This window comes from Peromyscus leucopus, chromosome 4, assembly GCF_004664715.2.
Source record: "Peromyscus leucopus breed LL Stock chromosome 4, UCI_PerLeu_2.1, whole genome shotgun sequence".
Classification (NCBI taxonomy): domain Eukaryota; kingdom Metazoa; phylum Chordata; class Mammalia; order Rodentia; family Cricetidae; genus Peromyscus; species Peromyscus leucopus.
The window spans coordinates 88,988,466-89,005,489 of record NC_051066.1 but is presented as its reverse complement, the minus strand read 5'-3'; the positions used below and the strand labels follow the sequence as shown (position 1 = coordinate 89,005,489).

The window sequence follows — 17,024 nt, the reverse complement described above, 5'->3', positions numbered from 1 at the left end:
TAGATGCCTCCCAAACAGATCAAGCCAATCAACTATCTCACCTATTCAGAGGGCCTGATCCAGTTGGGGCCCCTCAGCCTTTGGATCATAGTTCATGTGTTTCCATTCGTTTGGTTATTTGTCCCTGTGCTTTATCCAACCTTGGTTTCAACAATTCTTGCTCATATAAACCCTCCTCTTTCTCGCTAATTAGACTCCCGGCGCTCCACCCGGGGCCTAGCCGTGGATGTCTGCATCCAGATTCCTCAGTCCTTGGATGGGGTTTCTGGCACAACTATTAGGGTGTTTGGCCATCCCATCACCAGAGTAGGTCAGTCCCGGCTGTCTCTCGACCATTGCCAGCAGTCTTTTGTGGGGGTATCTTTGTGGATTTCTGTGGGCCTCTTTAGCACTTTGTTTCTTCCTTTTCTCATGTGGTCTTCATTTACCAGAGAACAAGGCTAATTCCTACTCTTACAACTCGCACCTTTACTAATTACATCCAACACCATTTGCCAACCCCATCCCTATGACCTCAATCCTGCACGCTAGATGTTATCTCTCCTCCTTCCACTAGGCGGCGATAAAGCGCCAGGTAAAAGCTTGTAGGCTTTCTAGCTCAGGCTGAACGCTTGCCCTAACTTCCGGGCCCACTAGTTCTGCTTCCGGGGGAACGCCGGCATCCCTTTACCGGTTCCCAGAGGAACTGTGGGAGGCAAGTCTCTTCGGGCCGGGTGCTTCTTGCACCTCGGGGCTAGACAGCGCAGCGGCTACTTGAAAGCTTCCAGCAGTCGCCGCTGCGAGCGCGGGCCTCAGATCTGCACCGGAGCCCGGGAGGCAACTGCTGCGATGGCGGCCCCTGCGCAGCCCAAGAAAATCGTGGCCCCCACGGTGTCCCAGATCAACGCCGAGTTCGTCACCCAGGTGAGCCCCGGCGTGTCCGCCGTGCAAGGCGGGGAGGAAAGATGCCCCGTTAGGATTGTCTTTGGTATCTTGTGTACGTGCAAATTACTAGTTAAACATTGGAAATGCCGCCGAGAGAGAGAGAGAGAGAGAGAGAGAGAGAGAGAGAGAGAGAGAGAGAGAGAGAGAGAGACCGAGAGACCGAGAGAGACCGCTCCGCGTTGACAGAAAAGAGACCACAAAACCTGTCTTTTGAATAGAATTTTGTTGATCTGACACGACTCTCCGTCTCCAGGTAGATCCGTCTATGAGCGTTAGTTCTCTGTCATTGTGGAGTTCTCATTTGGGAGACAGCAAAGCCAATCCTGGGCCTTCAACTCGTTTTTCACACTCACGTTAGTTCTTTAGAAATTATTAGGAGCGTAAGTGCGGAAAATTTTAAGCCCACCCGCGTCTCTCCCGTCTGAGCACATTTGTCAAGACAGAAGCTATTTGCATTCACTTAGCCCTTGCATGTCGACTTGCTAATTTGTCTGTATTAATGAGCCTCTCTCACCCTAAGTTGCCTGGTCCTTCACTTTAAGGCTTTCCGATCTGTCTTATTTCCTCCTGTTCTGCAGTCCGACCTCCAGGTTGCTTCAGAGTGCACAGTGTGGGTGTAAAGCTTTACACATCACTCCCTAAAAATCCTCATAAACAGTTCTGATTGTTCCTGGGATAATGACTGACATCTTTGAAAGTGCTGCGTGATCTGGCCTGTGCTTTTACCTAAAGTGTCCTCGCTCTCTCCTCTCCGGTTGGATCTTTGGTGCTTTCACCTCTATCAGCTTGAGTTACTTAAATGCGCCATGGTAACTTTCATCTGACTTTTTGGACATTGTTCCCACTATTGGGAATCCCAACTTTACCCGTTTTCCTTTGTTCATTCTCATCCCTTTACATCGCATTAGAAGTCGGGCTCTCCCCGACTTCCTCAACTGCATTCAAGTTAAATGCAGATAAGGAGACAGCTTGAGAAAGAATGAAAACAGTCCAGGCCGTATCAAGTGCTGACGCCTTAAAGTTTGAATGTAAGGAGAGGTAGAGTGGCTGGAATATATGAACTGAGAGGGAAAGGGACCAGGATCGATAGTACATTACTTTAATTCCCTGCACGTAGGTGATGAAGACAAGGAATAGGAGTTCAAAACCAGCCTAAACTACACGGTAAGTTGAGGCCAGCACAGGGTACATGTGATGCTGGGACTATGTCCCAAACATCAACAACCAGAACAAAATAAATAAAAAGGAAAATTACCGGTATGAGATGATTATAAAGCAATATGTAGGGACGAGATCATATGCAATTTGAGAGGACAAATAAGTTTGGATTTTATTCTAAATACAGTGGCTTTGCATTTGCAACCTGGTGAATGATATTGTTAGACTATCACCTAACTAAAATATGGAAGTTAGGTGGGAATAAGGGAGCAAAAGTGGTAGTAGGGATAGTGATAGTGTTAATATACAGTGAGAGATCGGAGAGCCTCAGCTATTAAAGATAAAAGTAGACCGGTTATGTTCTCAAGTTGAGACTATGACTTGGTGATAAATTGTGGAGGAAAGATACTAATTAAGAATACTGTGAATGGCTGGGTGGATGTTTTGTCATATACTAAGATGGAAAAGGCTGGTTGCTCTGGCATATCAAAAGTGCAATTTTGACTATGTTAATTATGATATGCCTAATAGACAGGTGAATATATTGATGGAAAAGGCTGGTTGCTCTGGCATATCAAAAGTGCAATTTTGACTATGTTAATTATGATATGCCTAATAGACAGGTGAATATATTGAAAAGGCCCTTGAATGTGAAGATAAAGCATATTGGTATTAACCCAAAACGATATTTGAAACTGTAGGTTGGAATGGGGTGTCTGGAGAAAATCATTTATATGCATATTTAGTCTATCATGTGTTATATTGTGAAAGTTGAGCTAGAAACCAGTTCGTATTATTTTCTGTGCACTCCTGAACACCGGCATTGTATTAAACACATATAGGATGTCTAGTATGTATTTGTTGAATGAGTAGACAAGTGAATCCATGAACAAATGAACTATGTCATTAAGATGTAGCAAGGAGAATAGAGATTCTCATCAGTATTGGGTGGTAATGATAGCAAGAATTAATGCGTGGGGCTTGCCGTATGCTATTTTTCTAAGGTGCAAAGAGAGGTTGTCCTTGTATTCACTGAGTCCATGGTCTTTGGAAGGAGACTTTAAGAAACTTCAAGTTTAATATGTGAAGTGCAAGAGTAGAATGTGAAGGAAGTGATTTGAAGACGTAATTTAAATTGCTTGAATTTGTCTAAGGAATTTGCCAAAGGAATGAGCTCAAAGTTTGGAAATCAGTCGTGGGTAAGTGGTGTGTTGGGGTTAGATGCATCACCTCTTCTTCGAGTTAATTTCTGAGCATCTGCCACCTGCCCAGACAAGGGTCATGTCTTACGTATTGAACAAATGATGAAGACGGTAAAGTATAGCAGCGTTCAGACTCTGGGACCACACTTTTTTATGCTACTCTCCTTACTTTCCCCTTTGTCTTCCAATGAAGTTCATTCTGAGCAGTGTGTGCTGTCCTAGGTGTACTAAGTGGAGATGGAGAGTTTGCATTTTACATCAGGCAGGACAGTAAGGGGTGGGCAGGCTATGCTTGAAGGTGGTGGAGCTGAGACTGTCACTCAACTTCTGAGGAAAAGGTGAGACTCAAAGAAAAGAGACATGATGAATTCGTAGTAAGTGTTGCTAGATCTTCACTCAAGTTCTTACTCACAGGAAGCAGTTCAAGTCAGAAGACAGAACTGCAGAACTTTTTTTTTTTTATCTGTAAGATCTGAGTCTATCCAAAAGATTATATTCAGTTCTCTTATATAGGATTTGAGAAGATGTGTAGTTGATTCCCTTAAGTGGGAAGAGGAAATAAGGACATCATGGGGTAACATGGGGAGAAGTGAGAGGTTTGCTGTTGGGTTAAAGTGTGTTTGATAATTTGGAAAAAGTGCTTAGTTAAAGTAAGCAGGAAATGTAGTGTTTTTACATATTAGAGGTCTCTTAAAGTGTGTTGATTGTTAGGATTGAGTTGTAAATGCCAAGAACACATAGGTATCATCTTCTGTTTTAATTCAATGAGGATACTACAGAAAGGTAAGAGTATACTGAAGTTACTTACAAACTGAAAAGGAGGACAAGGTAGTTGTCAAGTAGTGTTGAAAATCTTCATGGAAGAGTAGCATTTCAGCCTTGATTTCATTTGTCCATTTATCTTTTCATCTGTATATTTGTCTGTCTATATACTAAACATTTAAGTACCACCAGTATGCCAGACAATGCAGTTACCTACTCATAAATCTATTGAATCTTTGTGCTTGCTAGAGTTTCCAGGTTTTTTTTCTTTTTTAAGAGATTTTATTTTGGTTTAAAAAAATCAGTAAGAACTGTTCAGTTTTTTAATTTTTATTTTTAATTATGTGCTGGGGGGAGTGGTGTGAGTGTGTGTGTGTGTGTGTGTGTGTGTGTGTTGTGTATGTGTAGTTCCCTGTGGAGAACAGAAGAGGCCCCAGAACGGGAGTTAAAGGGAGTTGTAAGCCACTTAGCATGGTGTTGGGAATAGAACCCAGGTCTTCTGGAAGACCAAGTGCTCTTAATTGCTGAACCATTTCTCCACCCCTAGTCCACAATTCTTGACAGGTATATAATCCACTTCCATTTCTGGAAAGATTATGTATGTGTATTCAAATTTCTATGTGAAGTGGTAACCTGCTAAAATATACACCAAGTCCTATATCCTCTGTAATAACTAGCCTTTATACTACAGTTTTTTAAAGATCTTGTCTACTTATGTCTGGGTGTATAGTAATCATTTAAAGGTTTATTTCTTTAATACCAACATTCCTAAAGATTCTGAAACTCGTTTATAATACTTAACCAGCTGTTGACTTAGGTAGCTCACTAAATCTCTTGAGTTCTGGATTTCCTTATGAATGAACCAAAAACATTTTTACTTTAATTATAAACAAACCTTTTGTCAGGGGTTTCAGAAATGGGATGTTTTGGTATTCTGAATATCTAGTTACCATGTAAAGCATCACTAGTATTTATTGGATTGGGGCCAAGGATGATAGCTAAATTGCACACCTATATGGTACCTTTAAAATTGCCCAGCTCTCTAATCCTAGATCTGTTTTGTTAAGAAACAGCTTTGCATTGAGTGACCTGTCTAAGTGGTACAGTAGTGTGAACCTGGAATTTAATGTTTATTCTGTTTTTTTCTACAGTTAGCATGTAAATACTGGGCTCCTCACATCAAGAAGAAATCACCTTTTGATATAAAAGTAAGTAGTTTTGCTTTACAACATACTTACAAACAGTTGTACTCTTGGTATCTCTTTTTAGGGATTAGTTCAACAAAAGCTTTCAATACATTTTTTAAACTTGAAAATACTGTTTTTCATCATCAAACTTATAATTGCTTATGTTAGAAGTTTTGGAATCTTTAAAAGTTACACTTAAGAACATAAAAATCATTACCTAGAGATGACCAGTGTTATCGTTTTATTTCCTTTAATGCTTTCTAAAAATGTGTGTGTATAATGATTTCCCCACTGTGGATTCTTCGATTACTTTAAATATTTTATTATTACAGATGACCATGCAACAAATATTTTTGTAAATATATGGAAAATTTATACAAAAGTTTTGGCTCTTCATTAAAAATAGAATCTTTTGTCTTCTGATTGATTTTAGGTTGCTAGACTGAGGTGAAAGATTCATAAGGGTGGAAAGAATGGAAACTTTTGTCTAGAATAGGTGACTAAAGACAGGACTATTCAGTGGACTTACGGTTTCATCAAAGCAATTGTCAAAAAAAATGAATAACAGACTTTCTAAATGGAGGCTCTTCTTGGAAGTGTCTTAAAATGCTAAGCCTCGATGTGGATATATGTTGACATTTTAGAGCACTAAATATGAAGACTCAGACCTTAATCTCTGACAGTGTGAATTAGTTGTAGTGCTTTAGGTGCCTTTGTTAAAGCCACACTTAAAATACTTATTGAATTATTTGAACTTCAATATTTTATATGTAAATGTATTTTTGTTTTGCTAGTAGTCATGTTTTATTCATCAGGAGGATATTCATGGAAACAGTACATGTGATTTAATTTCAATCATCAGCAGAGTAGCCTGATCTCACTACATGGTGTATGTATATTTTTACTTTTGTGTGTTAGGGTCAGGAGTCCTTAGAGTAGTTTTCCATTAATAACAAATACCATGCTGTTACTACCAGATTGATTGACTTGGACCTAGTTATAAAGCTTTTCTTGAGAGCCAAATTAATATTTCAATCATTTTACCTTATGTTAGATAGTTTTAGATGAAATTATATATACCCATTCAGAATAATTTTACAATTTGTTTGTATTTAAAACTAATAATTTAATTTGAATTTCTGTCTAGATCAAACTCATTACCTCTTCTCCTCTGCCCATAATCACTTGACATACATGCTTTGAGCATTTAAGAAGCATTAACAGTATACACAGTAGACAGTAATACCACTACTCTTAACATCTGTACTATGTTTCTATAGTAACTGTTACTAAAAGTGCACCATACTTCAGGGTTGCAGTAGACATTTACATGCCCTGTCTTATTCATGGCAACCTTGTGTAGCAGTCTGTATTTGGGGTCCATTTCTTAGATGAAGAAACTGATGTTAGACAGGTCAGACACTTGTTGTAGAGTCACAGCCTCCAGCAGTGATGGTTTGAGGCAGTCTTCCAACTCCAGAGCCTGACTTCTATGTACCCTGGCTCAAATGAATAGAAATCGTGATGTTATCATATTCATCTGGATAGTAGGATGTAGCAGTTAACCATTTATTTCTGTAATACCCTTACACTTTTAACTTTTAATTTCCAGCTGGCTTTTGGGAAGCTGTTATGACTTTTAGAGTCTAGTAGCATTTAAAATCATTTTAATTAAGTTTTGAAAATATGGCTTTATGAGGTTTGTTTGTCTAGAAATGTTATAAACACATCCTGTTTAAAGAATATTGTGAAGCTGTATATTTATATGGATGGATTTTATTATTTCTACTACTTTACTTTCTGTTATTTTATATTTGAAACATATAATGTCATTGCTAAAAAGTCTTGTTATTTAAATATTTGATCTTTCTTAAATCAAATTATTTTATAATAAATAATTGACGCAGTAATTAAAAATTGTCAGTTTAGATTGAAAAGCAAGGTGATTGACACATTTTTATACTTTTGACAACAGGTAATTGAAGAAATATATGAAAAAGAGATCGTCAAATCAAGGTAGGAGCAAGAAATTGTGGTAACTTGGGATTATGTAGACCACGTGGGACATGTCTGAGTGTCCGGTTCTGCTCTTAGGTTGCAAAGAATCTTTTATTTTCTGTAGTGCTCACTGGGGTGTTGATGGCAAGACTGTTTCTGTGCTGATATTGATGAGTTGTGTATTATCGCTATGTTTTCTAGTTTCAGGGTCAGATCAGAGGGTTTAAACCCCATACAGTTTATTTGGTTCTTGAAGGACCAAGATAGAGATAAATAGATGATAGATAGATAGATAGATAGATAGATAGATAGATAGATAGATAGATAGATGATAGATTTATTTCAAGTTCACTAATAATTTTTTTACTATTTCTGATAAATCTTCTAAAACACTCTTAAAAATTATAAACTAAGATATAAATTCAAAATAATTATTATATCTATATACAGTGCATAAAACCAAGGCATAATTAGTCATTTTTGGATTATATACATAAAGAGGTTTCTTTACGAAAACCTTCTTTCCTCTTCCTATTCACCAGTGTCTTCAACTTTGTATAGAGTTTTTATCTTCCCTTCCTCACCTCACACAGAAGGGTTTAGACCCTTTATTCTCTCATGGGATGCTTTAAAAGAATTATCCATGTAGATTGGTCGTCTTTCCACATATTTACTTGTACATATATATGCCCAGTCAATATTTTTAAAAGATACTTGTCTGAATGTTGTAATTTTATAATTATTTTTTAGATAAAGTCTTGTAGAGCTCAAGGCTGGCCTTGAACTTGTGATCCTGCTGTCTTAGCCTCCTGAGTACTGGGATTACACTTCTGTGCCACCATGCAAGCTCAAATTTTATAGAATCTTTTGTTTGTATTTTTTATGTGTGTAAGTCTTTTTTTTTTTTTTTTTTTTTTTGGTTTTTCGAGACAGGGTTTCTCTGTGTAGCTTTGCGCCTTTCCTGGAACTCACTTGGTAGCCCAGGCTGGCCTCGAACTCACAAAGATCCGCCTGCCTCTGCCTCCCGAGTGCTGGGATTAAAGGCGTGCGCCACCAACGCCCGGCGTGTGTAAGTCTTAAAGAAGTAAATTTCACTAAATAATTTGAAGGCAAAAATAAGGCAGTGTCAAAATAGGGCAGTTTAATGGTTTTGTAATGGTTCGTTTGTGAGCCCGCTAACAAGTTTTTATAACATAAATTGCAAAACACATTAATATCTTTAAATGAATAGGGTTTTAGACTAGTGCCTGAGGAAATTATTTTGCTGAGCAATGTGTCATCTTCAGTATCTATGGAATGGCTTGATGTAATATAGTTATTAATTGGTTATAAAACACTACCAAAATAGAATGTTTATAATCATAAGATACTTTTAGTATCATGGTACTCATAAGTTATTCATATCTTAATATTCTTATGTAATAAAAATAGATACTATTAGGATCTCAAAATTAAATCTTAAAAGCCTTTTTGCCTAGTCACATGGTTAGTATGACTTATTACATAATTCATTCTTTTTTTTTTTTTTTGCTATTTCTTGTAGTGTCAGTTTTGGAAAGCTTCTCTTACTATATTTTTATTCAACTTTCTTTTAAAACAGGAGTCATTCCTGTTTAAGTAGTTGCTGTGTGCTGGCTTTACTCTAAGCACTTTATATACAGTAGTACATTTACTCCCACCCCAAAGGTCTTTGTGATACTGTTACTGCATATGGTTGAGGAACTTGCTTAGGCATTTCCTAGTAGTTGAGGCACTGGCTTATTTCCTTGGCTCTTATCCAATACTTTGTTCTTTAATAGGAATAGCATCCATTTTCTTCTAGGGTCTATTATCCTTTGGCATTGTTCCTAATTCTGTTATGAATCCACCAGGTAGATTTTATGGTGGATAAATAAAAGTGACATATCAAATACTTTATTTTGCCACTTTTTGTTTATCTTTATTTGAAATGTAGAAACTATTTTATGAAACGTGACACTGAAAGGATATAGTATACCCTTATAGATTATAATACTTCCACAAAGAAAACTTGAATTTTGTCAGCACTCCAGAAGCCATTGTTTATTTCTTCCTCCAACATCTTAATTCATAAGTGAAAAATAAATGAAATGAAAAAATAAATACTATTTTTTGAACTTTAAATAAACAGACTTGGGCCAGCCTGATGTCTCACTAGGTAAAAACACTTGCCACACAGATCTGGAGGCCTAAGCTAAGTTGTCTCTGACCTCCACATACATGTTATATGTGCCCACACATACATATCACATTTTCATAATGACAGAGCTCTTTTTAGCATTTGGAAATATATTTTTCTCTTTATATAGTTTTCAATGTGGTTGTGAGGGTGCTGTACAACTCCAAACCCCGTATTTTCATACAACTAAATCCTGGAAGGATGTATGGTAATAAAGCAATTTCCATGTCCGCCTAATGTTTCTTTATCAGCTGCTTGTGATTGCTGAAAGCATCAATTGGCCTAGTTTGTTATACACAAATTGTCCAACTTTGGATGGATTTATGAAATATATGTCTTGTTTTGAGCACAGTGTCATACTTAATGCATGTTGTCAGTCAATATTGGTAACTTAGAAAAATATACAAACTATCTCCAGGTGTTTATGTTTGTGATTATGATTTGTAGCTTTTCATATCTCCAAAACTCTTCCGATCTGGGGTCTGTTGCCTGGGGTGGTTTTTCTGTCTTGTGCATACACCTTTAGTTAAGCTGCCACTCCAGAGTATGTCACTCAAGGTGCCACATCCGCCCTGTAGCCTTGCTGAACTGTAGGAGCTAATGTTTGTCGCTGTTCCTCCAGCTTTTTGCTGTTGCACAATAAAGCCATTCATTTCAACCTTGCTAAAGTTCTGTGACAGTGTGTACTTGGTGAAACTGTTTAAGAGATCAGAAGGCCGTGGAATAGAGTTTTGACAGGGTAAGGGTCTCCTAGGGAGTTATAAATTAAATTTTCAAATCTGGAAACTGCCACCTAGTGGCAGTGTTATGGTCTGGCTACTTTATTTCCAATATCAGAAAATAATTAAAACAAAATTAACCATTTGAACTGCCTTTAGAGCAATACTTTGTTAGTAAAGCTTCATTTATTTATGTAAGGCCATATACTTCTGTTATGAAAAAAGAGTATAATAAAGAGAGATGTCTAGTATTCCCCACAGTCAAGACTCAAGAGTGTGAGATACCTGATTTCTGCATTTGGTACTTTGGTAGGTGTATCTGTGAGATGAGAGCATTAGAGCTTTTGAAGTTAACCCAGGCAGTCTTTCAGACATTGTGATCTGATGATATAAAATCTGATATGTCATTTAACTTGATTACAAAAGATTCCAAGTCAATTGAGAATTAGGATCTCTGAAATGTGTATTTTCTATTTCAAAGTTAGTGTTTTTTTATGTTTTTAGGTTTGCCATCCGAAAAATAATGCTGCTGGAATTTAGGTGAGTGAAAAGGCAATTACATGGATGGGTGATGACGATGGCCAAGTGAGTCAAGTGTCACATTTGCAGTAAAGAAAATATTTGTATAGGCCTTGGGAATAGCTCCTGGATACAGATTGCATTTAGCATGTACAAGGCCATGGTTTAATTCCCAATAGCAAATAAAATCTAGATTCATGACTATATTTTTGTGATGGTCTTATTTGATATTTCCTTTGTTTTGAAAGATAACCCTATTATTATACAGGATAACTTTTATTTTGAGATGTTTTTCACTAGTTATAAGTGGTCTGCCGGAATAAATCAGGATGTACTCTATAACCATTTTTCTTCCTTTCTAGCTGAGATTTTGTGACTAAAATGCCATTGTTCCAACCTAGCTAATGATACGTAAATGTCTCAAACACTAGAAAATGTAGTATTTTTCCAGATTGCTAAACATTACACATGTTCAGCATGTGCCACACCTCTGATCTATATCCTAGCCCAAGAACAGGTTTGTTTTTTTATTTGGTTTGTTTGTTTTGTTGAGAAAAGCTCTCTCTGGGTGGTGGTGTCAAATTCCTTTAATCCCTGCCCTCTGGAGACAGAGGCTGCTGCATCTCTGTGAGTCAAGGACAGCCTGGTCTACAGAGTGAGTTCCAAAACAGTCAAAGCTACAGAGAGAACCCCTGTCTTGGGGAGGGGGAGGGGAGAGATCAAGATCTTTATGCAGCTTTGGCTGGCCTGGAACTCACTATATAGACCAAGCTTACCTGGAACTCAGATTCACCTGCCTCTGTTCCTGAGTGCTGGGATTAAAAGCTTATACCACCATGCCCTGCTTATATACAACTTACAATTATGAAGGTATAAGAGAGTATGTTACATCTAGGTTTGGCTAGCACGTAAAAATAAAAACAGAAGTACTATTCAGCATAGACTAAGCATGTCTTAAGCTAAACAGTGCCAAATGTTTTGTATACACATCACTCATAGTCACCGTGAAATAGAGGCATTATCCTCTTAATTACTGGAACAAACAGAAGTCACAGGTGCTTTCAAGATGGTACAATTAAGTTATTGGTAGAGTTGAGATAGCTGTGTCTGATGCCAAGCTCAAAGCTTTTTTACTTTCCTATACTTCCTTGAATTCTGGTCTTTATCAGAGGTAAGAGCCTCTGTATTTATACCTTATTCTCTATTATTCTGGCCTCTCACAGTGCCAAGCCTCAGCTGCTCTCCATGATCACTTTATACCTTCAAAACTAGTACCACCTGGGTGACTTTTACACTACCAAGTTGGCTTGCCAGCCCAGGGTACAACTTGGCTACCTCTGGACTACAGCTTCTGTATGCTGAACCTGAGCAAACACTTCCGAGATTTCATCTCAGTGATACTAATCTTTTCTTAGTCATAGCTGATTGTTTGGCTCCAGCTAACCAGCATCGATCATCCCAATAAAGCAAACCGTTTATTTCAGCGGTACTGGTCTTTTGTTAATCACAGCTGATTGTTCAGCCCAGCTGACCAGAACCACAGTTTTTTAATTCAAAATATCAAATGCCCCCAATAGAGTCTTTGCTGCTCTCTGAAACTTCACAAGCCAGTCCATGAACTTAATAGCCTTCAGCATTATCCTTTATTCTTCCAAATTTTCACAACAGCTCAGCAAGCTTTGAATACTCAATAACTTTCCTAGCCAAAGTTCCAGTGTCCTACAATCCTCTCCAAAACATGGTCAGGTCTGTCATAAAAAAAATCCACTCCTGGTATCAGTTTATGTATTAGTTAGGATTAATATTGCTGTGATGAAAAACCATGGCCAAAAGCAACTTGGGTTGGAAATGGCTTATTTTGCTTACACTTCCATATCACTATTCATCATTGAAGTCAGGGCAGGTAATTAGAAGGGGCAAGAACCTGGAGGCAAGCACTGAAGCAGAAGTCATGGAGGAGTGCTGCTTACTGGCTTGCTCCTCAGTGATTGCTCAGCCTGCTTTCTTACAGCACCCAGGGCCACCAACCAACTCAGGGATGACACCACCCACAGTGAGCTGAGCCCTCCCACACCAGTCATCAGTCAAGAAAATGTACCACAGTCTTGTCTATAGGCCAGTTTAGTGGGGCATTTTCTCAGTTGAGATTCCCTCTTCCCAAATGACTGTTATTTATGTGAGGTTGTCACAGAACTACATAGGACACCTATGTGCACTAATGTAATTATGTAAGTGGTCTTTTGTAACAGGGAAACTGGAGTTTATGGTTAGTTAGCTAGTATATCCTAAGAACTCTAACACAATTCAGTTTTATTCTCACAGTAATCTTAGAAAGATGTTTCTGGATTGTCTAGGAGAAAACTGAATCAGGAAATGAGTCTTTTCCAGCCTTCAAATAAGTACATACTTTCTACCACACCATGTCACTTTTTATGAAAACTGTTAGCTTTTCATTACCATGACAAAATACCTGAAGTAGTTAGAAAAGCTTTGTTTTGGCAGGTGGTTTTGGAGTGATCAGTCAATGGTAATTTGAGCCTGTTGCTTTAGGCCTGTGACATCACCATGCATCACGGTAGGAACGGTGTTCACCTCATGGCAGCCAGAAGCAAAGAAAAAGACAGGAAGGGCCCGGACCCAAGAATTCCTTTCAGGTGCATATACCCAGTGACTTACATTCTACTAGTCTCCATTTCCTGAAGGTTCTCCTACTTTCCAGTAGCACAGCAAGCTAGCGATCAAGCTTAGTTAGCATCATCCTTTGGGTGACACTCAGAACCAAATTATAGCAAAGACAGATAAAAAGTAAGAAGATATTGCTATGCAATTAAGATGAATAGTCTTCTCGTGTTCAGAAACGAAAAGGTTTTCATGAATGCATTAAGGATAGTGAACCATGTTTAATTACTGAAAAGTGGTTTGATGATGTTGTCATTGTGATAGAATCTAGTATCATGTGGGAGATAAGCTGCTGGGATTCCTGTAAGGGGCCGTCCTGACTAGGATTAGCCTCTGGAATGTCTTGAGCAGGTGTTGGCTGGTGTGGTTAGACCCATCTTAACTATGGACAGGACCACTGCCTGGGCAGGGCAAGGTGGGTATGATGGAGAAAGCAAGCCAAACAGTAGCATCCATTACTCTGCTTCCTGATTGGTGACAATGGATTTCAGATATTTTATCTGTAGAAATTTATTGGAAAATAGTAAACATGGAAAATAAGAAAGTAAGAAATATGGGGTCTAGAATGAATGAAGATTTTTAAATCTGTCAGACCAAAAGTTCAAGTTCTTCTTAGCAAGAAAGAAGACAAATCAACTGTTGAGTTTTCAGTTGTAGTAATAGAGAAGGTATGAAATGAGACACTCCATTATCACACATAGAAAAAAAAAATGCCAACATAACCTAGAATTCTACATCCAGCTAAACTTCGATTAAATGAATGTCAGTTAAAGAGTGATTGGCACCAATATAGCTGACAGAAATTCTAAGACAAGATTTAAGAAAAAGACTTTTCACATAAGGGATGAAATGAGTCCTTCCCCACGTACTGGATAGCACACTTGGATTCTGTTGCCCAGCACTTATGTAGAATCTCATCTAGCTTCCTGGTTTAGAGTTAATACTCATGAAGTGATTTCATTTTTACTTGTGTGAGGCTTTGGGTTAGGGGATATTCAGAATTGATTGATTTTGTGTGTCAGTGGATTAGTGCCTTCTCTTGTTGCCATGACAAAGTACTTGCCATGCCATTTAAGGAAGGAAAGGCTTGGTTTGACTCACAGTTGAAGGTATAGTTGTCCATCATGGTAGAGGAGGAACCCAAGGTGACTGGTCACACCACTGCCTCTGCTGTCAGAAAAGAGAAATGAGGCTGGTGTTGAGCTCACTTTGTACTTTTTCCTTTTTCGTTCAGTACAAGATGTCTACATTCAGGGTTGCTCTTCCTTCCTCATTTAAATATCTCTGTGAACTTTTCACAGACACACCCAGAGGTATGTCTCCTAGGTGATTCTAAATCCAGTCAGGTTACCAATGAAGATTTAACTGTAACCATCCTTTGATATCGTCTTGTTGGAAGTGCAGCTCTGTCATTCTCTGGAGCCACAGTTTCTACATGTAAGGTTACAGCAGGAAGCAGCGACGCAAAGTACAGGGACATTTGTGAAAGATAGGCAAGTTGTAAATAATGGTTTTTAGTATTTTTCACAAAACTAGAAATGCTGTTTTTCAGGTACTTTATGCAATACAATGCCTGCTGATAACTAATGAAATATTCTGTGCATCTTTTAACTCTTTGCAGCCAATATCTTGAAAATTATCTCTGGATGAATTATTCTCCAGAAGTTTCCAGCAAGGCCTATTTAATGTCCATCTGCTGTATGGTGAATGAGAAGTTCAGAGAAAATGTCCCAGCCTGGGAGGTAAAAAAAAAAAAACCAATAACTAAATTTCTTCACAGCTCTCCCTCTGGCCACACTTAAGCCATTACAGAGCAGCAGAATCTTTTACTGATAGAGGTGTCCCTTTGGGATGGGAGCTTACCCAGTAGGAAAGTACTGTAAGACGAAGAATGGATGTGGGAATGTTATGTTAGTTTTCTTCTAGCTGATTTTCTAGGACTTAAATAATATGAAGGTAGAGTTATTTTTCTATGTTGGGATTGAAACAGGGAATGGCATGAATTATAATGACTTAGACTTGGAGTTGGCAAAGTGCCAGTGTTGGTAACTCTAGGAGATAATGTGAAAGTTGACAGGTGTTTATACTCCACTTCCAGTTTAATATACCCACCCCCTTCTAATTTGGGACTTCTTTTGTCATTTGGAAATTACTAAGGAACTAAAGGGTTTTTTTATGGCTCAACATGATCTTACTCAGAATGTAGATTTTCTTTTTTAATGAAGAAAAAGCATGGTAGTTGTCATCTATTTTGATAAAGTGGTTTCCAAAGTGAGAAATTGTTTAAGATCAAGTTTAGAATTGTTAAGATTTAAACATGGGCCGGACGGTGGTGGTGCACGCCTTTAATCCCAGCACTCGGGAGGCAGAGCCAGGCGGATCTCTGTGAGTTCGAGGCCAGCCTGGGCTACCAAGTGAGCTCCAGGAAAGGCGCAAGCTACGCAGAGAAACCCTGTCTCGAAAAACCAAAAAAAAAAAGATTAAAACATGGATATTTCTCTCAAATATTAAGTGACTACCATCTCAGGGCACATTGAGCTCAGGTTAAACTGTGGATCCTGAGATTTGCCAGAGAAAAGCCAGTTCCATCATTTTGAGCCAAATTTGAAACAAGCTTCATTTAAATATTAAATACTGACCAAGATGAACTTTGATCAAGACCATTTGCTGGAACTTCCAGCTCAGTGGCCCCCTAGATACATGATGCAGAGCTATTTGAAGACAAACCCAACAGCCACCATACTTTCCCATGAGGCTTTGCTGTTATTTTTTAAGAAGTACAACTCCCAGAATCCCAGGAAGTTACCTGGTGCTTGGACAGATAGGGTTTACTGGTTAACTTAGGGTGTTACAAGACATCCTTGGGATCTCAGGAAATTGCTTCAAGTGATTATAGAAAGGAAGAGAGAATTTTTTTTAAGGTAGATAATAATTTCATCAATTGATATAGAGATCACTTTAGATTAGAGTTTGAAGTAGAGGAATAACAGTGGCAGGAATTCCCCGATTTTGCACAGGGAATGCATTTTAAGACCCCAGTAAATATCACTAACCTCAGACGATAGTGCTTATAAACACACACACACACACACACACACACACACACACACACACACACACTTCCTTATGGAGTAATTAGGATAAAGTTCCATAAATTGGGCAGTGTAAGAGATCAGCAGTGACTAATAAAATGAGTTATTCTGTACTGGACTTAAGTTGTCAGGATCACTTTTTTGTACTGAATGAAATCAGTCTGCTCACTGAGAAGGTAAAGTGTCTAGTGGGCACACAGCTCGTGTAGATTGGGTACTAGGGTGTGATCAGTATCAGGGCCAAATGGAGCACTATTTCATCACATTCCTCAGAACAATGTATTGATGAAAACAAATGAATTGTTTCTTCTAGAATTTTCCCTTTAATAGTTTTAGACTGTAGATGGTACAGATAACTGAAATTGCAGAAAGCAAAATTATGAATAAAGTGCATAAACTATCATAGATGATGGTACCATTTACTTTAAAAGATAAGAATTGAGGAAACTGGAAGGTTTTTTAGTTGAAGTATTGCAGTTTAAATTACCTTTGTGATCCAGTAGTAAAACAGACAAATCTAAGGATCAGGAGGTGGGGCGACCAGGACTGGAGATGGATCTTTGGAATCATGAGCATAGGGTAGGGTG

At 38.2% G+C, this 17,024-nt stretch overlaps 1 protein-coding gene across 1 annotated transcript in view; it reads left to right on the top strand.

Moving 5' to 3' along the window:
• The first annotated feature begins 638 nt into the window (after nt 1-638).
• Nucleotides 639-17,024, top strand: part of Aqr (aquarius intron-binding spliceosomal factor) — a 78,654-nt gene continuing 62,268 nt past the window's right edge. Inside the window, exons 1-5 of the mRNA XM_028875761.2 lie at nt 639-903; nt 5,198-5,254; nt 7,209-7,249; nt 10,652-10,687; nt 14,967-15,087. Of these exons, the coding sequence (XP_028731594.1) occupies nt 829-903; nt 5,198-5,254; nt 7,209-7,249; nt 10,652-10,687; nt 14,967-15,087 (330 nt within the window). The 5' untranslated portion in view covers nt 639-828. The remainder of the gene's footprint in view (nt 904-5,197; nt 5,255-7,208; nt 7,250-10,651; nt 10,688-14,966; nt 15,088-17,024) is intronic.